The sequence below is a fragment of the Diachasma alloeum genome, unplaced genomic scaffold, assembly GCF_001412515.2.
Source record: "Diachasma alloeum isolate Michigan unplaced genomic scaffold, Dall2.0 Dall_scaffold_00547, whole genome shotgun sequence".
NCBI lineage: Eukaryota > Metazoa > Arthropoda > Insecta > Hymenoptera > Braconidae > Diachasma > Diachasma alloeum.
This window is the reverse complement of record NW_021680679.1, coordinates 1,087,050-1,110,815: the sequence shown is the minus strand read 5'-3', so window position 1 is coordinate 1,110,815 and position 23,766 is coordinate 1,087,050. Positions and strand designations below refer to the sequence as shown.

The 23,766-nt window shown below is 37.8% G+C and overlaps 2 protein-coding genes across 3 annotated transcripts; one reads left to right on the top strand and one right to left on the bottom strand.

Moving 5' to 3' along the window:
- Nucleotides 1–953: 953 nt before the first annotated feature.
- Nucleotides 954–12,721, top strand: LOC107043127 (titin; the record flags this gene model as incomplete). The annotated part of the gene is given in 4 exon segments (XM_015264450.2): nt 954–6,251; nt 7,790–8,957; nt 9,788–9,997; nt 11,969–12,721. Coding segments are annotated over 4 exon segments (6,728 nt in total), but the record flags the coding sequence as incomplete, so codon positions are not given.
- Nucleotides 12,426–23,046, bottom strand: LOC107043128 (diphthine--ammonia ligase). Of its 2 annotated transcripts, none has more exons than XM_015264451.1 (13): nt 22,975–23,046; nt 20,836–20,986; nt 19,909–20,093; nt 19,765–19,838; nt 19,511–19,691; nt 18,224–18,315; nt 18,029–18,119; nt 17,778–17,952; nt 16,095–16,262; nt 15,702–16,003; nt 14,462–14,789; nt 14,227–14,328; nt 12,426–13,429 (listed from the first exon to the last, which is right to left on the bottom strand). In XM_015264451.1, the coding sequence occupies exons 2-13, from the start codon at nt 20,948–20,950 to the stop codon at nt 13,125–13,127; spliced, it is 2,118 nt and encodes a 705-aa protein (XP_015119937.1). In that variant the 5' UTR covers nt 20,951–20,986; nt 22,975–23,046; the 3' UTR covers nt 12,426–13,124. The 2 variants fall into 2 exon arrangements, with proteins under 2 accessions (XP_015119937.1, XP_015119938.1); XM_015264452.2 differs by lacking the exon at nt 22,975–23,046 and adding an exon at nt 22,506–22,610.
- Nucleotides 23,047–23,766: the final 720 nt, after the last annotated feature.

Below are 23,766 nucleotides of genomic sequence, written 5' to 3'. Positions count from 1 at the left end.
TTAAAATAATTTTTTTTTGCGATTTCGTTTTTCGCGATTATCTCGGAAACTATGAGAGATAGAGCCTTAAAACCTATAATTTGGGTCCCTTATAGGCAGATGGACGGCTCAGAGGTGCGTTTTTCCACTTCCTACACCCTATACAAGATAAATAAAATTATTTTTTGTTGCGATTTCGTTTTTCGCGATTATCTCGGAAACTATGAGTGATAGAGCCTTAAAACCTATCATTTGGATTCCCTACAGGCAGATGGACGCCTCAGAATTGCGTTTTTCCTCTTCCGTGATTTTAGAAGGGGGTAAAGTATTGAAAGGGTTGATAAATGGAATGGAAAAATATAGTACATACAAGTACTATCCATGCTGAATCCTTGCTCATGAAAATTTTTTCCGTACCTTCATTTCCGACGCTGCACGATTTTTCCCGCACCTCCTACGTCTAGGGGTGCGGGGTACAAATGAAAATGAATGTAGTACATTCTGGTATTCACTGAGTACACTCGATACTATAAGAATGACAATCGATTTATCANATTACGTCTAGTGGTGCCTGGTAAAAACGAAAATGAATGTGGTACGTTCAGGTACTTACTGAGTACAATGGATACTATAATAAAAAAATCGATTTATCAAACTTCGACTCCAAATTCACACAGCTACCCTAAGCTGATCACAAAGAGGGATAATTGTTTTTCAATTGAAAAATAAACTTATTCCTTTTCATGCACAGTTCAATCCGTCATAAATATTTCAAAAAAAGTCAAATGTCCGTTTTACCCTACCGTCCCCTATTCAGTTGCCGTAACAAAAAAATTAGAAACTTAAATTTGAGCTATTGCAAGTCTTCTATTCCGAAGCAAAAGTCATTAATAAATCATTCAAGTTCCCTATTTGTCCTCCACTGCCACCCACAGCTCACCAAAAGACTAATACCTCTTCATTCTCCTTTCCAGAAGCTGGAAAAAACTCAAAGAAGACCAGTGACATCAAAGAAGAGTCGATGATCAATAAAAGTCTCCAATTGATCGGAGAGGCCTACATCTCTGACGACTCCCAGGAGGTCGTCTCAGAAGAGGAGACTGAGAAGACCCCCAAGGTGGTGTTCTCCTGCAAGCCTTTAGTAGACAAACATAGCAGTGAGCCCCAGGAGGACCCCACGTACTTCATCGAAGCTCCACTTGTGCCTCACGAGACTGAACCCAAAGAGAGTCCTAAACCTACCCCAACGACACCAGAAATAACAAGTGCACCTGCAGAAGCTCTTCCTGAAAATTCTGATTCACCAGCAGTAGTTCCAGATGTTGCCAGCAATCAGGAGGATAATCCCCGGGGAAAAGTGTCAGAATGTCCAGTGGATGAGGTTTCAGAGACTCCGTCAGGGGCATTACCTCCTGGGCATTGTCCCCAACCTCTTCCAGGGATCGATCAAAATGTTGCAGAAGCTAAAGTAGAATCTAAAGTAGAATCCCCTTCATTAACATCAGAAAATCCAATCGAAACCCCTGATAATCCCGAAGCAATCGAGTCTGAAACCCTAACAGATCTACCTATAGTCGAAAATAATGAGGCTGAGGGGCCAGAAGCACCTGTTGCAGCTCCTCCCCTCGAAGTCCCAAAACCATCCCCCAAAGAAATGCAAGTAGATTCTCCCCAGGAAATTCCAGAGCCCGAGGAACTGAAAACAGAGTCTGAACCAATGGAAATCACAGAAGAGGCACCTGGTGACTCTCCAGGAGAAGATGAACCTGACAAGAGTCAGGATTTCGTTGACCAGTTGGTGAAAGAGATTCCCCCCTCGTCAGAAAGAATTCTCAACGATGGGATTATTGAGCAAGAGAAAATCCCAGAAGTGGAGCCAGCAGTGGAAATTGATTCTGATGTTAATTCTTTAAGAGATCAGCAGACAGAGGCATCGCGAGATGTTGAATTAGAGGCTGAGGGGATGGAGGTGGAGGAGCAGGCAGAGGCACCTGCTGAAACTCTGACTGAAATAATAGAAGAGTTGACTCGAGTTGAGAAAGAGAAAGAGGAAATGGAGGAGGAATTGGTTCCTGGTACTAAAGAAGAAGAAGAAATTGAAGAGGAATTGGTTGTACCAACTCCTAAAGAAAAAGAAGGAATTGAAAAGGAATTGGTTGCACCAACTCCTAAAGAAGAGGAAGGAATTGCAGAGGAGTCGGCTCCATCAATTCTTAAAGAAAAAGAAGAAATTGAAGAATTGGTTTCACCAATTCCTAAAACAGAAGAAATTACGAAGGAATTGGTTCCATCAACTCCTAAAGAAGAAGAAATTACAGAGGAATTGGTTCCACCAGCCCCTGAAGAGGAGGATCCACCGCATGAAGAATCTCCCAGGAGTCCAGTAATCCTGAAAGAAGCTGCTGTCGACGATAAATCAACTTCTGAACCAGTTCCACCTCGGATTGAAGAAGAAAAACCTGTGGAAGAATCTCCTGCAGTTGAAGAAGCACATAAATCCCCGAAGAATCTGCTTGATGAGTCTGATCCTCTGAATGAACAACTAGAGTCCAAAGCTCTTGGAGATGAGTCCACCCCAGAAGTTCCTGATGTTAAAGAGATGCCAGAAGCTCAAGAGTCTCGCCCAGAAGCTCCCCAAGAAGATCTTAAAACTCCTGAAACTGATGTTGATCTCCAAGAATTCCAAGACAAAAATTCCGAGATTCTGGAGGAAAAGGCTGACGTTGCAGCCTCAGAGCCTGAAGAAACAATCCCAGAAAAATTCGAGAACGCTCATAGCCCCCAGGAGATACCCAAAGCAATCCCCGAAGTTACAGAACATATTTCCGACGTCCCCAAGTCCCCAAAAGAAGCCCCAGAGGACCTCCACCCAGAGAAGTCTCCCTCCTCTCCAGAAACCGATGAAACTCCTCCCCTCCTCGACAAAACTCCCGATTCCCCACCAGAATCCCCTCCTGAGGCTGCCTCCAGGCCCTCAGAAATGCCCCAAAATACCGAAGACATCGAGCTCTCGACAGCTGTTCCAGAGCCCGAGCCCCAGGATGACCTCTTCGAAGGCGTGATAGAGGCTTTCGACGACGTCCCAGTGATGCCCGAGGAAATCGACGAGGAAAATCTCGCAGATGATTTACCAAAGTCCCCAGACTCTGCTGAGGACCTGGAGCAAGAACTGATGTCCCTAGATTCCCCAATGAAGCACGTTGAGAGGACCTTCAACCTGGACCAGCAGGAGAAAATGGACATTCCAGATGAGCTTTTGGCAGGCCTTCCTGGAGACATCGACCCTCTGGCCTCGAACCCAGAGATATCAGAGCTGGAGTGTGCTGTCAAGTTCCTACAGGAGTCCGAGGTGCAGGAGATTGTGTCTCCCCTGGTGCTCTCCCCCAAACTCGACGATCACATCGAGGACTCAGGTGAGCCTGACCAGTCGTTCCCCCCTGAGGATGATCCAGGCGAACTGGAAGCCGAATTGGACGAAATTATAACAGATCCAATAGCTATTTCCGAGGCAGAGATAATATCGGAGGCAGCCAAGCTGGAGAGCGAGAGGAAGCTGAAGGAGGAGGCGAGGGTCTCCACGAAGTCATCAAACCCTGCAAGAGAAGAAGAAGAAAAAATTGAGGAGAAGCCTGTGGAGGAATTCCCAGAGGACCCGAAGGTCGAGTCAAAATCAGTGGAGCCTGTGCTCCAGAAATCCACTGGAAACCTCCCAAAAATATCAATCCTCGAAGAGCGTTTGAGGGAGCCCCCGAAGATCGAGATCCCCCTGGCAGAGCCCAGGATCGACACCCCAACCACCCCAAAAACAAGTCTCCTGATCCAGCGAGACCAGAAATCCACCTGTAAGATGCTGGACTCCCCGAAGTCTCGTGACGAGTCGAAAGCAGTGGAGACAGCTCGAAAGGAGCACGATAAACACGAGATCGAGAACATAGGCTCGCCCAGGATAATTCTGAAGATAGCAAAGTCAGCTATAGCCGACTGTGCAGAGCCGAGATCACCGAAGAGTCCGAAGATCCGTTCAGCTGCGAATTCCCCAAACCCAGAGGACAGCCCGGGGCAAAAACTGGGAAAAATCAGAATGAAGTTATCGAGGAGTGGACATCCCTCGATCATCTCCAACGAGACGACTGACGAAGTTCAGAGGACGGAGTCGTCCTCTCTCTCGCCCCTGGGAATGAAGATTAAACTGTCGAAGTCAGGTGATGCTTCAATCGTTCAGCCAGAGAAATTCGATCTCCCAGAGGACAGGAGGCTTGATTCCCCCCTGGGGATGAAGATAAAGCTCTCTAAATCAGGTGAGGCACCCCCTGATGACAGACGAGTTGATTCCCCCCTGGGAATGAAGATAAAGCTCTCTAAATCAGGGGAAGCCCCTTCGATCGTTCCACAGGACTTCAAAGACCTGCAGAAGCACAAAATCGATGTGCAGCAGTCGCCGAAGCGAACGGATTCTCCCCTGGGGATGAAGTTCAAGCTCTCGAGGACAGGTGACGCCTCGATAATCCAGCAGATTGATAAAGTCGAGGATGAGCCCAGGGAGATATCCCCGGAGACTCAGAGAAGAACAGAATCCCCTCTGGGGGTGAAGATAAAGCTCTTGAAGGGTGGAGACGCCTCGATAGTTCCATCAGACCTCGAGGAGGAGTCGAAGCGGACGGACTCCCCCCTGGGGATGAAGATGAAGATATCCAAGAAGAGTGGGGCCTCAATCCTGGACCCCCCAGCCTCGGAGAGCCCTAAGGACAAGCTGGAGGTGCCAGATCTGCCTCCTCGACGCACGGAATCCCCACTGGGGATGAAGATAAAGCTCTCAAAGTCCGGTGACGCGTCGATAATTCATCCTGAGGTGGTAGAGGAGTCCAATCAGGAGAAGGCCAAAGCAGAAGGGCCTCAGGTGTCTCCAACGGTCCCTGAAGCCTTCGCTTCCTCAATCGGAATGAAGATAAAACTGTCGAAAACAGGTGATGCCACCATCATTCATCCTGATAAGGACGACATCGAGGTGACCCTGGACTCTCGCAAGACAGACTCCCCCATTGGTGTGAAGATCAAACTCTCCAAGAGTGGGGATGCTTCTATCATCCAGGCACCACTGGAGAACGAGGGGAAATCGATGCAGAAGTCGCCGGACACTTCGGGAATTGAGTCTATGAAGATTAAGCTGTCGAGGAAGGGGCATCACACGATTGTCACCAGTGATGCTGAGCATAAATCCAAGGAACCACCTGAGGTTTCTGAAGTGACTATTGAATCGATAGTGAACAAGCCCGCAGAGCACGAGTCGCTGAAGCGAAGGGAGCCAGCTGTGGCTCCTGTTGAGGTGAAAAAGTACAAGTTGGAGGCCAAACTCTCCCACATTCTTCCAGACGTGACGATCCAGCCAGTCGCTCCTAGGGAGCACAAACCCCAGTCGTCGGGAGCGTCAGCCATCAGCAGACAGCAGATGAACGTCATCAGTCGAGAGATCAGCATCACTCAGGTGCGCTCGCTGGCTGAGGGCTTCAATCAAGTTATTGAGAACGATTCTGAGGATGTGGAGATTATTGAGCCACACCCAGAGCTCATTATAGTGAATGAGAACTCGAATTCGAGTCAGGATGTCATGATAATTGACGAGGTGCCAGCGCTGAGGGTTCCAGAGGTCAAGATCCCGAAGAAGAGGGGGAGACCCAGGAGAATTGGACTGCCTGTGGTGGAGGTTGTCCCTCAGGATCCGCTGGCCCTCGACGAACCGGTGAGCTCTGTTGAACCGAAGGAGAACGAGAGGCCTAAGAGGACCTGCAGTCGTCAGAAGAGTTATGCTCCACCCAAGAGGGGCCGGGGACGGGGCAGGGGGAAGAGGAAACTCGATAGGACGGACTATCTCGGCGCCAAGAAGCCCAGGATTGAGCAGAATCTCAGCATCATCGAGAGCAGAACCACTGCGTTGATCAATTTAGATGATGAGATTGCGTCTGAAAATTCATCGGAGCTTTACAAGGTTCTGAGCCATCCGCTGAAGGAACAGGGACTCGAGGTGGAGGCTTTGGAGATGGATGCTCGAGCTCCACTGGAGGATCTCGGGGACAAGGGAAAGATGGAGGAGGGGAAGGAGGGGAAGGAGACCTTTGGCGCTCCTGATAGCCAGAACTGGCTCACGCCTAGCTCCAAGAAGATTCTCGAGGGGAGGAGCGATATTTCTACGGTGCAGGTTATCGATGAGGAGACCAGGATGAGTGCTGAGTCATTTTCGAGGTCACAGACACCTGCTAGGAGCATCTCCGCACATGGTGAGGGTTTTTTTTTTAGTAGTGGTGGGGCACGATTTGAACAGATGGGCTAATGGAGGCTTGCTCCCCGGAAAATCGTTCCTTGTAAAATTTATTTCGGGAAAATTGTCCCCCAAAAACAAAAGTTACGTTAAAAAACTGGAAAAAATAGTCTCAGAATGAAAAAAAAAATCTCCCTTTCACAGGTTTGAAATTATGGAGAATATTAGGATCACAATGACATCAAAATCAACATGGAATAAGTTAAATTTATCAGATACTAATTCAGATGAAGGCAAGTAAATGAATTGCAAAATCGAGCAGAAAGGAAAAATAAAAATAATGTATGGGAAATATGGGGAACATTGTTCGGGGAAACAATTTTTTAGGGCACGATTTTTCGAATAAAAAAATAACATAGAAATTTAAATTTTAATAAAATAGAGATTTTCCGAATCGAAAAATAAAAATAACAATTTTCCGATGAACTGGTATCCTAGAACTTTAATGGAGAATTCTAGGAGAACTGTAGTGATATTTTATTGGCAATTCCATTTGTGTTTTGAGTTGATTAAATTTCGCTGTGAATTTTTCAGTAGATATTTGATTGGAAAAGGCAATAGATGTTGATTTTTCCGTCCAATTTATTTTGTTCGGATTGATTTATAAGAATTTTTGGTGAATAATTTTAGAATTTCCATAGACAAAATGTCATGAGATTAATTCATTCAGAAAAATAAAATCCTATTGAATTTTTTTCTGTCAAATGTTTATTGAAAAATGGAAAACTAAAGTTGCGTGATTTTTTCATCGCATTTTGTTAGAATTCTCATGGAACTCCAATAAAATTCCTATACAATAGAAAAGGAATAGAATTCCTTGAGAAATTACAATTCATAATTTCCAATTGTGAACACAATTTTATAAAAACAAGGCCTTCTCACATTTTTCAATATTTTTTAATTAAATTTTTCTATACTGATTATTGAAAAATTAAATACCAAAATTTAGAATTTCTGTAGATAAAATAACATGAGATTAATTCATACAGAAAAATAAAAATCTAATTAATTTTTTTCTGTCAAATATTTATTAAAAAATTAAATACGAAAGTTGCGAAATGCAATAGAATTATTGGATAATTTAAAAATAAAAAACACGTTATCCAGCTTTAAAAATTATGCAACTTTGGTATTTAATTTTCCAATAGAATTTCTGTTCAATTTGTGTATAAAACCAAGACATTTCTTCTCACACGTTTAAACTATATCTTCCCATACACGACCCTAACAATTAAACTAAAAAAAACTCAACCATTTACGCTCGTCCACCGAATATCCCCATCCATCCAAATTCAAAAACTCTTCAAGTGACATTAAACTCCACCGAACTCCCTAATATCCCTATTGGTAAGTCTCCAACCGAGACATCTAAAAATACACATTCACCCGTCCGATATACACGGTGCTGCGCGGCTCGCAGACGTATACCTGTCCCCCTCAGCCAAAAACCTCCGAATCCCCCAAAACTTCCCTAAACAAAGTCCTTCATTTTCACAGCTGGTGAGCCAATAGTCAACGAGGAGTCCCAGGGTAGTGTCTTGAGCACAGCGACAACTGAATCCGAAAAGGTCAAGGTGAAAAATCGCAGAATGGAGATTAACTTTGACCCAGACGAGGGTCCCTTCACAGTTGAAAAAATAGCTGAGTACGAGTGGCCAGTTGATCGTAAAGGTGACACCTTCATGATTCAAGAGCAGATATCCCAGTACCTTGGAGTTAAATCCTTCAAACGAAAGTATCCAGACTTGAAGAGACGAATGGTGGACATGGAGGAGAGAAATCATTTACGAGAGAACGGTCTCGTCAGTGAATCCATGTGCGACATGGGTCTAACTGCTGTCTGCAGCTCCGAGGTACTCGACATAATGTGCAGTGATTTTCCGGATCAGTACGAGGAGTACAGAAAGCACATGAGGGAAAAGCAGATTAAGGAGCACTCGAAGAAGCAGAAGGAGTTGACAGCTGCTGCCAATGCTGAGAAGAATAGAATTGATCTGGCTGAGATGGCTGTGCAGTCGGCGCTGTCCTGGAATGTGGGCTTCAACAAGGCGAGGAAGGAGTCCAGAAAGTGCAGTTTAGATCTCCAGACGTTCACCATTCATGTGCCCAAGAAGCAGCAGAAGGTCGAGAACAACACGAGCATCAGTCATTATCCAGTTGCACTGATTCCTGGACAGTACACGGATTATTACAGGGAGTATACACCAGCTGAGCTGAGGTATTACCCTCTCAATACTGTTCTGTATGGCCCCATGAGGCCCAACGAGAGGAAATTCGACAGCCAGTCTGAGGGCTCACAGAGTGACAGCGACAGTGACTCCTCCTCGGACGATTCCAGCTCATCCAGCAGTGATGGCACTCAGGACACTGAGGGCTCACAGTCCACCATGGACGATGTTGATATTGAATTGTCCAATCAGAAGGACAAGTCACTCAAGTGCAAAATGTGCTTGAAGAATTTGAACAAGTTCAATAAACCCGAGGTGCAGATACAGTGTGGCACTTGCAATGGGTATGTTCATCCTTCCTGCATTGATCTCACACTCGATATGGTACCCCATATTCAGGGGTATGCCTGGCAGTGCACTGACTGCAAAACCTGCGCTCAGTGCCATGATCCTGCTGATGAGGACAAGATGCTGTTCTGTGATATGTGTGATAGAGGGTAAATATTTTTTTCGTTTCGAGGGGATGATTTGTCATGGTTTGAATTGGAGTTTTGGATTTTTGGGGTTATATTTTGGGTTATATTCAAAAAATCCCAAAATGCAATTTATGTAATTTTTAATTTTATTTTTTTTCTATTTTTTTTTAATTCAATTTTATTGGAGTTTTTATTCAATTGATTTTTTTTTAATGAAAGTATTGTTGAGCCCTATCCATCGAGTTTATATGAAATTTAAGCCATATTTTTTATTTTTAGATTTATCGAATTGAAAAAAAAATTGGTTGTTCCATGATAATTCAAAAAATATTCTGAATTCATTGAATGAGAGCTTGAAAAAATTGTTTGGATGTCTCTGTGACGGAGTTTGAAGATGAAGGCGATAGGAATAATCGTCGATTTAATTGATAGAGTAATCAAGTTTTTTAATTTATTTTTTGTCAAATGTGCAGCCACTGCATAAATTTCAATAGAAATTCAGTAATTTTAACTTTTATTTCAGTTCTAAATTCAATTATATTTCAAGAGAAAATCAATGGCGATCCAGTATAATTTTAATAGAAATTTCAATTTCAATTAAAATTATATGAATAAAATGTTATAATTATATTGAAAGAATTGGAATTTAACTTACTAGTGGGATTCTAACGAATGCCAATTTTAAAAAATGCTAGATTTTACCAACAATCCGATGAAATTTCAGAACAAATCACCTGGAAATCCAACATAATTCCTAAACAAAATTTTCAATTAGCTTTCTCCATAAATCTTAACTCTCAAAATTACTCTGGACCAATTTGTAATGATTCCTGATGTATTTTTCATGCTAGCTATCACATATACTGCGTGGGTCTTCGAAGGGTTCCACAAGGACGGTGGCACTGCCAGGAGTGCGCCATGTGTGCAAGTTGTGGGTCTCGAGAGCCTGGAGGTATGGTATGTGCAGACAGAAACAGTGTGGCCCAGTGGCAACACGAGTACAAAAAAGGGGACAAAAACACCAGAATTTACGTTTCTACGCTCTGTGTGCCTTGCTCAAAGTGAGTAATCATTGATATTCCTCATCGCTAATTATTAATATCCCTTGTAATCATCTAATGTGCCAGTTGATCCTCACTAGTGAAATCATCATCACGGTGTGAAAGATTCTGTCATCGAGGCTTTTTTTTCCATTGCTTTTTAAGATTAACAGAAATGTCGAGTTGTGCTGGACTTATAAAATTAAGGATATCCAAGGATTTTTTGCAGTTTGGTACAGACCGCAGTGTATATTTAATCCTTTTCCATCATCAAAAAAATAATAAAATTCTGAATTTTCATATATTTGTTACGATTGTGAACCAATGATTTTTATGGTGGAATATTTATTGTTTATAAATTTTCAAAATTGCAAAAAATACAATTTTTCAATTATTTCATCAATCTTCCTCCAAAAGTAAACTTTCAATTTTTTTTCCATATTTTTAAGATGTTTTCTGACGGTTTAATATCGAGATTTAAATTCAGACCTGCGATGTTTAAATGATAAAATCATTGTAAAATGTGCGCAAACTTTGACTAGAGATGTAGAAAGACATTTCTCTGGAGAAAAAATAGCTAAAGTACTTGGATATCCTTAAAGCCTGAGAGTTATTTCCTCTGGGTTTATGAATATGATGTGCTAACTTATGTGAGACTGTGAGATTTGGTCAAAATAATGATTAGGGCTTTTCACTAACTCATTAATCATTTATCACGTTAATAAGGCTGTGGAGGAAGGGTCGTTATTGCCCTCATTGCAGTCGATGTCATACTGCACCAAGGCTCGACCTGGAAGAAAACCTTGTGCACTGCAGTGCATGCGACAAATATCTGCACTTAGGTATACTTATATCCATCATCATTAGAGTTCAGAGATAGACTGCAAATTTTCACCTAGAATGCATGCTTTATTCCTCACTCGATGATTTTTCATTTTAGGTGATTGGTATTTCTGTCATTAATTTTTAGTTAATACGTACGAAAAAAATTCGATTGGAATGACATGAAGCGAGTGAATATATTTTTGCTCATAAATTTGCAATTTGCTTCCGAATGGATTCTCTTTTTTTCATTGTTATTTTACTATTCTCTTCTTCTATTATCAAATGAAATGTTATCAAAATTTTGCGTAGCATTTCGTTTTGTCAAATAATTTTACATTCAGACCGTCTTAAGACTCGAATTCGTTTTTAGTCCGGATTTAGCCAGAGTTTAACTCAGGTTGTGTCAGAAGTTAGTCGGGACCATGAATCAGTATGAATAAGTATTCAACATAATAGACTGGTACCTGAGTTTAATAGAGATAAAGATTTTGATATAAAAAGCTCATGACGGTATTGTGTAACTTGATAAGCAATGATACTGTTCTCACAATTTTTCAACTTGATTAAGAAGGCATTTAAATATACTTTTCAAGCCCTGATTCAATTGCTATTACTGATGGTTCTTTCAGTAATCATGAAAAAACCGATTTTCTCTTTCAAATCGCATAAACAATGTGCTGTAACAACAACGAATTGTGCGACCCCCATCATATTCTGTTAGAATCAAGAGGGTATTGGTATCAATTTTTTAGTCAACACTAATTCCATTTTGATGACAATTTTTTGAGGGGTTGTTGAAAAATCTATTTTTAGAAAAATATCAATTTTTTCAAATCTGTATGAAAAATTTAATTTTAATTGGTGTCAATGAATAGAGGTTAAGTTAATTAAAGTCTACATTCATGTACAAATTCGTAAAATTCGATTGATCCTTTATAAGAAAATTTCGAAAAAACAATTTGAAAACTTAAATTTGAGTGATTACAAAACTTCCATTCAAAAGCGAAAAAAGTGCTGTTTTTTCATAAAAATTTTTCGTACGTGATATCATGGACTATTTTCCACTATAATTAAGGGTTTAGCCATGAATTTTGTGTTTGTCATGTTAGAAAAATAATATCCGATCTTTCGAATAAAACAACGAAAAAATATTCAATTTCTCCACAGACTGTTTGGAGAGCAAGGATCTGATAATAAATCGGAAAAATTACCAGTGTGATTACTGCATACTGAGCCGACAGCAGATGGGAAAATCTTTGGTATCCAAAGCTTTCAAGTGAAGACCAGAAAAGACAACCATATGTAATTAGTTTTCGTCTGTGTCTCAAAGGCTGTTGATTCATTACTTGTTGTATTTTTTAAATCTATTTTCCACACTGGCTGAAGATATTTTGATTAGTATTGAAGACGTCCATCATTGTTATTTATCAGACTAGCCAATGATTTCACATTGAGTGATGATTATCGTTTCATTTTTACATGTCTCGCACGATCAATCAAATCCTCCATTGAACATACATTAATTATTTTCTATTTTGTAAGAGAGTTCATGCGTACATTCACTAGAATTAAGAATTCAATAAATGATTGTGACATTTGGAAAGATAATAATGCAGACAACTTCTTCAAAATATATCTCGTTTTATTTTCACATAATGTTTTCTCACAACATGCTTATAATCCTGGCATTGGTGTGTTTTAGTTTGAATCGAATGTGAACTGCCCTCGAATATTCACTGTTCATTCTTTTCCGAGAGTTCATTATCGTTTTTGTTTTCAACTTGAAAAAAATCTTTCGATTCAATCGTGAGGTTCAATGGCATGATCACGACGATCAGTTAATCATCTCTGGGGAAATGATCCTGATATTGTCTCGGGTTGAAATACATTTCCAAATGATGCCATTTTTAGATAATGAACTTGCAGTATTTTTTATTCAAGTCCTCGTGGATAAAAAAATAAAATAAAGAAAGTATTGTGAAATGTTGAGCAAAAAATAACGATTCCAAGTCCCAACAAAATGATGTTTTGCTGATTCACGTGTGATTTTATTCTTGACTAGTCGAAAAGGAAAGGGGAATTTTTTCCATTTCCTTGGGAGAGACGAGTCTCCTGGACTGATCGAGTGAAGTTTATTCGAGGCCCCCAAGATAATTAAATCGTCCCAGCAATTGGCATTTTTAACAAAACAAAAATACAAACATATTGAAATATGAGTTTTTGTTCTTGTCTCCTATTTAAATTCCTTTGTGTAAATAATTAATAATTGACCAGTTTATTATTTCTTTTGCGCGAATAAGAAAATCTCAAGGGAGTAATGATATTACTCGTGTCTGACCCCACACACGGACAAGAAGGTACTGAAATTATGCAAATGTGTTGTTGGTACGATTGTTGGAACCAAGTTACGATTTGAAAAATTATCGAGAACCCTTCGAATCATGCTGGGCCCCGGTGAATTAGCAGCTTTGTAAAAAATACGTAAATTACAGGTTGGATTTTCACTCTTCGAGTCTTTAGTTAATTTAGCGAGGAGATACTCGAAGGCCTCAGTTAGCTCGTCATCCGTTAATTCAGATGAATTTAACGATGTTTCGGTTGCCAAGTTTCCAGTCGAATTGGACGACCCTGGAAAATACGTTGACATGGGATATTTATCATTAGTTTACGTCATTTTCCGGGTGTATATTGGAACTTTTGGATTATTTATTTCGGTGGTTAAGGAGAAACTTTAATGCATTTCAATTGAACGTTATGATGGGAGTTCAATCAGGAAGAGATGATTCAATGAACTGTGGGTCTTATCATTTTTACAACGTGCATTTTTACCTTTATAAGCATATCCAAGTATTTTTTAAATTTGTCAATGAAATTGCGTGAGAACAATTTGAAAAAAATCACGAATATTTAGCGTTATTCAAAGTACATTTTGCACAGAATCATTATTTTTTTTAACAATCGGTGCATATGAATAAATAAATAATTGAAATTGTTTAAACTTTCGGAAACCTCATTTTTTCAGGCATGAAATCTATTTCTGGCAAAATTCTGAATATGAATAAATTTGTTACGATTGTTTATAAATTATTTATAGAACGCTCGGAATTTTAAAAAACTGTCATTCTTAAATTATTTCATCAATCTTTCTCCAAAAGTCAACTTTCTAATTTTTCTTCAGATTTTTAAAATGCTTTCTAACGGTTCAATATCCAGATTTAAATTCAAACCTGCAAAATTTAAACAAGCCATTCCGGAATGACAATATCTCTCATAAAGTAATCATCATCGTCATTGTTCTATTTAAAAAATCATTTCTTGTCATGCAATTAAAAAATTTCAAAATAAAATTACATGTCTCATTCTCAAAAATGGTCAACAAGAAAAGTTTCCCCATCACCATTAATTTATAAACCCAAAATACTCACTCGTCGACAAGTAACAAACTATCGCCGAAACATCATTCTCGTAATTCCACCTTCTCCGTATTGCCACTTTGAAATTCCCCACACACCTCCCAGTTTCTTCATCTAAACAAAAATTTATCATGAATCAATATTTCCACATAACTTTAAGGCAAATAAATATGGAGGACCAGAGGACTCAATAATGAACAGAAAAATCGCGAGATAAATCATGAAATAAATATAAGAAAAAACTCACATTCAAATCTATTGTTATCCCTATGTGCCCAAACCCACCACTCGACGTGGGCGTTGCGGGGCAGCTGAGGTACAACGATGTAATCAACAATGGCATTATTGGTTCGTTTCTCCCACTCCTTCCTGGCCTCTGCGATATAACTGTGATGCGTCAAGAAGCAAATCCCCTGAACAATATCTCTCAACTGTGTCGACGAGTCCATCGCATTGACAATGCGATTTATGTGTCTGAGGGTCAGGCGACACTGTCTCTTGATATTCATATCAAGGAGTGATAAATTACCAGGTACCATGGGTATTTGTCCGGCTACGGCTATTATGTGTCCGATCTATCGAGGCAATGAAAAAAACAAAAAATATATTATGATTCTTTTTCAAAATTCGAATGGAATTTTCTTCTGATATTCTATTCTATAATTTTTTTTCATGTATTTTTTTTTCAATTGTTCGTTATAAAACTTAAGAAAAAAAATTGGAAAATTCATGCTCAAGCATTTTATTCTAGACATTGGGATAAGGTTTATCCCAAGACAATACCACCCAAAAAATTAGTCCCTATGGATTTTCTGAAAAAAAAATTTCATGCTGATGAGTTTAACACTTCAGTTTTAATGCGAAAAAATAGGCAAAAATTGAGTTTTTATGTTTTTATGCATCAAAAAGAGGTTTCGGAGGAATCAAATTTTCAGAAATGTCCTCATGCATAATATGTATGCAAATCTAACTAGCTGAATTGAAAATTTTCAAAAATTAGTGATTTTTCGAATTATTTATTCCGAGCATAATGAGAAAAATGATGACAAAAATCTTTAAAAAAATCATACCTGAATGATTCATTATGTACCTCAATTTCTTAATAATTTCGAAACACAAAAATTGAAAAACCCACAAAATGAAGATTTTTAAAACTCCTCAGTTGTGAAGATTCCACCAGTGAAAAAAATCAAAACCTAATTTTTTCTTATATTTTCACCTGAGAACTGAAGTGGTAAACTCATCAGCCTCCCCTTAATGAAAAATTGCACGACGAAATTGCACAATTTTAACAGAAATTGGCAAAAACTTAATTTCTCGTAAGAATTCAAAATACTTTTCCATAGTGGATTTTAATTCAAATTACCTTCTCGTCTACGAACTACATTATTTTCGTATTATCGTCCGGAATTTCGAAAATTCTGGATGTACCAATGAAAACCCAATAATGAAAATTGTCTTGATGAATCAAAGAAGAAAAAAATTACCCGAACAGCTTGTGAATAAGGTCCGATGCTGGCAGGTGACCAATGGCTGATACTCTGCACATGCATCGTGTGCTTCTTCAAGACCCTCTCATCATCATTCTGATGGATTCCCTTGTAGGCCAGTGCATCGATAATTACAGGTACATTAATGGGACACTGTATACACACCCTAACTGGAGGATTCATATGTGGTAATCTCGTTGTGTAAACGTCATTAATTGTAGTGAACTGAGACAAGTCTTTGACGTACATCGTCACACCGACAAGATTCGTCATGTCAAGGCCCTCGTGCTCAACGAGATCTGAGGATAAATAGCGCCCCCAGAGTCATGGATCTTTGCTGTCATACAATGAGACAACGGGAAAATAATAATTCAAGTAAAGTTTACCTACTGCTTAATTTATCGAGTGCCTCTTCCACAGCTACTTTTGTATCACTGCCTTTTCCTATGATGCCACCGAACCAGTGCCATCCAGTCTTACTTCTATTGGCCATTGGAATATCTGGATAAACCTCATCATCGCACTTCGATTCTGTTGGACTAGGCGGACTAAAAGATCCTGAATTATAAAAATTACATGTTTTTTTTATTTAAATTTTTCGATGAATGTAGGTATTGTTGCTAATAAATTAGCAAGTTGCTTGCGAATCGGTTCTCTTTTTTAAAATTCATAATACAATCAATTGAAATGTCAGCAAAATTTCGGGTATTATTTCGTTCTGTCAAATAATTCTACATTCAGACCCTCTCAAGACTCGAATACGTTTTCAGTCCGGGTTTAGTCAACGTTCAATCCAGGTTTAATCAGTATATAGCCGGGATTTAATCAGGGTTTATTCAGGATTTAGCCAGAGTTTAACCCAGGTTCTGTCAGAAGTTAGTCGGGAGCATGATTCAATATGAATAAGTATTCAACATAATAGACTGGTACCTGAGTTTAATAGGGACAGATTTTTTGATATCAAAAGCTCATAACGGTATTGTGTAACTTGATAAGTAATGATGCTGTTCTCTCCATTTGTCAACTTGATTAAGAAGCCATTGAAATATACTTTTCAAGCCCTGATTTAATTGCTATTACTGATGATAATTCATTCAGTAATCATGAACAAACAATTTTCTCTTTCAAATCGCATAAATAATGTGCTGTAACTCAACAACGAATTGTGTGACCCCCATCATATTCTGATAGAATCAAGAGGGTATTGTTATCAATTTTTTGAGCCATGACTAATTCCATTTTGATGACAATTTTTCAAGTGATCGTTGAAAAATCGATTTTTAGAAAAACATCAATTTTTTGAATCTGTATGAAAAATTGAATTTTAATTGGCGTTAATGAATGGAGCTTATTAACGTGTGTATTAATAAAAAATACATGAAATTCAATTGATCCATTATAAGAAATTTTTGAAAAAAATGAATAAAAAAAGACCTCATACATTCGGACTTTTTAAACCATATTTAATTACCCTAACACGAAAAATTGGAAACAAGGATATCCAAGTACTTTGGCTATTTTTTCCCCAGTGAAATGCTTTTCTACTTTTGTAGTCGCACATCAGAGCTTTTATTTGAGCCCCATTTGACCCGAAATTTTCGGACATTTTACAATGATTTTACTCTTCAAACTTTGCAGAGCTGAAATAATTTATAATTATAAACAATTAATTTGTTAATTAAATAAAAGATGCAACAATTTATAAACAATTAATTTCCCACCATAAAACTCATTTGTTCGGAATCGTAACAAATTTATTCGTATTCATAATTTTATCAGAATCCATTTCATGCCTAAAACCATAAGGTTTCCGAAAGTTTAAACAATGTCAATTATTTGTTCATAAACAACGAATGTTTAAAAAAATTAGAATTCTGTGCAAAATGTAATGTGAATGACACTGAATATTCACGATTACTTTTCAAATTTATCTCACGCAATTTAATTGACAAATTTGATGATTGAAAATGGCTGCATCTATAGTTTGTACCAAACTGTAAAAGATACTTGGACATCCCTAAATTTGAGGGATTACAGCTTCCATTCGACAGTAAAAATAAAGTATAAATTCACCAGAGTTTGATGACTTGAGGCTCTTGCTATCCCCATCAGTCTCATCATTCTCATTATCCGACAAGTTGCATCCGTCCTGCATCTCAGGACCAACAATCTCAGCAATATAATCATACGGTGTCTTCACCGGTATACTTTTAAGTCTCTCGTGGAGTGTGAGATTCTCCAAGTCCCCCTATCAAAATAATTCCCCCAAAATCATAATTATCGATGCATTGTGTAAATACGAATTCATTAATAAATAAACTCACAGCTTTATCTTGCAAATGTATTTTCTTAAAATTGAGATATCCAACTGGTGCTATTTTATCGTCAGAGTGTACCACGCTCTCATACTCGTCACTAAAAATTAAAAAAACATGCCAAAAGATAAAAGAAAAGTTGCACTCATTGCACACAAGTGGTGATGATTCTTTTATTTGTCTTGGGAGTGATAAAAGACTCACATGACGATGCTTTTGATAAATAGTGGGCAGTCTAGGGTAAATGTCTCGTACTCGCCGCCCTCTCCGCATACGTTTATCCCGTATCTATCGTTCTGGAGATAAAATGAGTGACCCATGATAATTCAAGTCTTTGTGTTTTCAATTTTACGAGTTTGCAGGCATGAATTTTTTTTTTGCTGACTTTCATCGAAAATTTTGGATTATTTTTGCATAAAACTCGTGGTATTGGGAATTTTATACAGAAATTTTCAGATTCTCGATAAGGAAATTTATTCTTTTTCTTTATTTTGTAATGAGAAATGAAAAAAACAGGATTAAAAACTTGAAAAAATTATGCTAAAATATGTCTACATAAAGAATCTCAAAGAATAATTCATATAAAAATTTCAAAAGCCATTGACACATCTTTATTCTAAAATATAAAAATAAATAATGGAATTTTCCAAGCTTGAACGAATGGAAAAATTATTTTTTTGTTGATTTCCATTGAAAATTATGAATTTTTTTACATAACTTTGTTATTTTGAAAATTGAAAAGTTGATAGATGCTAACTTTTGTAAAAAACTTATTGTATTGTGATTTTGATACAGAAATTTTTAGCTTCTCAATAAGAGAATTTATTTATTTTTCTTTGTTTTTCTAATGAGAATCAGAAAAAAACAAAAACTTATGCTAAAAAATCTAGATAAAAATCTCAAAGAAAGAAAATGCTTTTACAAAAAAATCAATAAAAACTACTGGAATTTCCTGCGTTTGGATGCACAAAAAAATCATTTTCTGCTGATTTCTTCAAAAAATTACGAAATTTTGCTGAGAAATTTGATAATATTAAAAGAATAAATGAGTCATTAGATATTGAATTTATTCAAATTATATTATAGCGATTGTTATACAAGAATTTTTTTTCTTTGATTTTTTTAAAAATCTCAGAGAATAACTCCTTCAGAAAAATAAGAAACCATCGGCTTTTTCCAAAAATTTCCCCAAAAAATTAGATTGTCTTCATACATTTGAAGTTCATCTCCACCCAAAAATTCATTTGAATGTGAAACGAATAAAATATCAGAAATTCCCTGGCTGATATATATTTTTTAACAGAAAGAAACCGTTGATAGCGCATCACCAGAAATAAACCTGCGAGAAGTAAGGGAATACCCGAAGGATTGGAAATATTCCAACTTTGAATTAACGTTTTGTCGTTGAATTCCGAGCCAACAAGTGCTCCTAAACCCTTAAGAGGCATAAAAATTCGCTAAGCCTTATTAATCTCTAGTGTTCAAACTCACCAGAATGCCGAGATTGTGCTGCATCTCAGAAATGCTCTTCCCCAGATGTTTGGGCTCAAGACCTTGACACGCGACTTTAATAATGACAGCATTGAGTGAGCACGCGATCATCTCCTTCAACAATTCGTCCTGATTCCTGCGCCACAGATATGCCAGCGATATCAATCCCAATCTGCTGCACCTGAAATAAAAATAAATGTTCAATTATTTCGATTTAACGAGTCACGATAAATACTTCATGAACAAATAATTACACATTTTCAACACGAATTCGCTGATAGTCACTCAAAATAGCACCGGATGCAACAGCATTGATGTTTTCCTTCTCCTAAGTGCAAAATATACTTTAAATAAATATAATCACGTATGAATAAACGATAAATCACGAGGTACGTTACCTTGACTTTAGCTAGAAGCCTGTACAAATCTTCCACTTCGTCGTCCTGAGTGGGTGAATAGTATTTTTCCCTCATGCATGATTTGCCGAAGGTCGGCTCTCTGTATAGTGGCAGACCCATGGCCTTACCCATGTACTCAACCCCCTGATGGCCAACAGTTTGATACATATATGAGTCCAGCTCATCTGGAAAGCATCGTCATTTCGGGAAATCACTATCAATGCATTTTTTCATCTCGTGATTTCGATAGAGAATTTCTATTGAAGAGAATTTCATTGAATTTCTATTGAACTTCTATTATTTTTACAGAAAAAATCAGGAAAATTTCATGTCTTGACTAAACTTTTTCTATTGAGACTTGTCTGTAGGAATTCCTCGACATGAATTTCACAAATTTATCCTACTCTATTTTTCTTTTTTTTTCATTAAAAAAATTAAACAAAACGAAAAAAATTTGAGCAGAGGGATTTCTATAGAAAGTATCCCAATATTTTTTTTTGAATGCGTTTCATAGAAAAATTGAATACTAATGATTTTTCCGATAGAATATTTTCCATTGAACATTTCTGTAAAAAAAATTCTGCGGATTTTTTTCAATAGAATCACCCAAACAAGTGAAAATTCAGTAGAAATCCAACAGAATTTTCTAGCGAATTCATCAGGTCTAAGACAAAATTTATAATAAAATTGTAATTATAATTATTATAATTATAATTGAAATTTATAAATTTATAATTAAATTTTTTTTCGTACGTTATCTACAAATTTTCAATAAGACCAGGACACCTAAAAAATCATTTGAAAGCTCATTCCCACCAATTTATAAGTCTCATAGAGCACGAAAACCATCTTATCCCTTCACTTTATGCCATACGTTTCAAATAAATAAACAAAAAATGTAAGGTAGATGTTTGGACCACTAATTACCTTTTCCAATGGGATATAAATTAGCCAATGCCACGACATCATGACCCGCAGCAACACACTGCATCAGGTTGAATATCGAGTCTTTACCACCACTAACAAGTGCCACAACCCTCATCGTGGATTATTACGGTTTTATCAGGTGGACAAGTACCTGACGACATACAATTTTATCGTGCAATCAATGTCTCGGGAGAAAATGGACATTTGATTTTCTTCAATTTTCAACGGAGTAGTTGATTGAACTCTCTTTGAATGGAAATACGATCGCATTTTAACACCAATTAAATGAGTTATTGGCAGTTAAGGAAAGATAAAAAAAATCTTCCTCATTCTCTCGAATTGCATTAATTAAGAGGTATAATCAATTTTCACTTAGGAATGAAGATGTTGAAAATGTTTAGCAGAATGTTAAAAATTTATGTTAATAGATGTTAAAAATGAAATGTTTACTCAATAAAATTACTAAATCTGAGGGATTTTCATTGCAGTTTCAACAAGTGAATGAGCTACTGACATTTCAAAAAATTCAAAATTGTTAATTAACTCATATAATTAATGACAATTCAAGAATGGCTTGTCAACATCAAGTGTGACAAGTGACATGAGAAAAAGACAAAACTCAACAAAACATTTACCCCAGAAAATCATTAAATTCAATTTATTTCATCCCAATTTCAAAACTATCTAAAAAATCCAATTTTCTCCTGGAATTTGACTGTCAGAGCAAAAAATAAACTTGACATTTCTTAATCATCCAACAAATTAATTGACTGAATTCAGTCTAAATTAGAAAATCGACAATTAAACGAGCTACCGACATTTTAAAAAATTCAAGTGTTAATTAACTCATATAATTAATGACAATTCAAGAATGGTTTGTCAACATCAAGTGTGACAAGTGACATGAGAAAAAGACAAAACTCAACAAAACATTTACCCCAGAAAATCATTAAATTCAATTTATTTCATCCCAATTTCAAAATTATTTAAAAAATCCAATTTTCTCCTGGAATTTGACTCTCAGTGCAAAAAATAAACTTGACGTTTCTTAATCATCCAACAAATTAATTGACTGAACTCAGTCTAAATTAGAAAAACGACAATTAAACGAGCTACCGACATTTAAAAAAATTCAAGTGTTAATTAACTCATATAATTAATGACAATTCAAGAATGGCGTTGTCAACGTCAAGTGTCATAAGTGACATGAGAAAAAGACAAAACTCAGCAAAACATTTACCCCAGAAAATCATGAAATTCAATTTATTCTCATCCCATTTTCAGAACTATCTAAAAACCCTAATTTTCTCCTGGACTTTAACTCTCAGAGCAGAAAGTAAACTCGATTTTTCTTCTCACCCAACAGATGAATTGATTAAACAAAAACATCACGAGATTTGCCCAACAATTACCCGATCCCCCGACACTCCAAAAAATTCAAAAAATGTTTATTCTCCCCTCCTCTCCCACGAAATTAACGACAATTTCGGAATGAAGTTGTTAACGTCAAGTGCCACAAATGCCATTAATAAATCACAACCCTCGGCATATATTTGGCCCCTATTGTTGTGTAAAAATAAAACCCACAAAAATGATCGAATCCGAGTGATTTTCCGGGTCCCTCCCAATTCCGCGATCCCAAAGAAACAATTCTCTCCAAAAATACAAACCGACGATCACCAGCCCAGAAGCCCCACCACCTCCGACAATTCGTCAAAAATTAAAAAAAAATTATGTTAAACCGCAGTACCCGATCACGAGTTTATTGTTGCCGAGAAACTACTGCCCCTGAATCACGAACCACGTATGCCAGAGGTCTCGCCGCTTGATCAGATACCAAAATGTTTTTCCCACTTTGACGAAATGTCTCGGTTTGAAAATATATACGTGGATATAATCACTCTTGCCCACCGTCAATTATCGAAAAATAAAAATACACCGATAAGCGAGCAACGTCTCCATTGAGGGTGGTTTCAGTATTCCCTGAAAAACTTATTGGTTAATTTAATTTCCCCTCGATAAACCCCCGACAACGTCAACTGTCGTCATCCGTTAATTGTCAAAATGCTGAATTCTGATATTATTTATCCCCAAGCAGTGAGTGTACGAGCCGGTATATCAATTATTTTAGGTATTTACATTAAAATTGATGACGAAAGTACCCCTGCCACACTACGAGGACACATTCGGCCGACTTGCCTGAGGTCTCCGCTCCATCTGGCGTCGATTAACCCAAGTATTCCGTGAAACTCAACTAGTTTGTATTGAGGTTACCGCAAAATCTCGGTTTTACTCCCAATTCCGGGGGAATTCCCCCGTTTCCACTGCACAATCCCGAAGTTTTCGCGTCACTATCAGCATTCATTATCATTTTTAGCCCGAGAAAAACGGAAAAATCTCGGTTTACTCGCAACCCCGAGAGACTCACGGGTCGACGGTTCGCGCGACCGTTGTTGTGACGTGATACGCGAGAGAAATCGTCGGCCGGAATTTTCACATGAGAATATCCCGTCATTTTCATGTAAATTCGCTCATCCGTCGACGTTCGACGATTTTCAGATCAAGTTTTCCTCGTGTGGAGCATTATTTCGGATTTATAGGGTCCGAATTGTTCGGATTACGACGGATATGAGCGATATCACCCACGTGACCCTTCCAATGGGCCAATGAGGAGCCGTCTCTCCCCATGGGCTCTCCCTGTTCTCGGAAATGCACGCGTAAAGGGGAATTGAGAGCTTAAAAATAACTGGAGGCAGTTCAACATTAATTTTTCATGTTTTCTTGTTAATTTTTTTCCGCTCGATGAGAGAAATTCATTCTTCTCCGCAGCAAATTCATTGGTCTCCATGAACTTCTGGAGATCAGATATTTAATTTTGGAAAAATATGAGAACGTTTTAGTTTCAAATGTTTTTGGGGAATTAAAGTAATG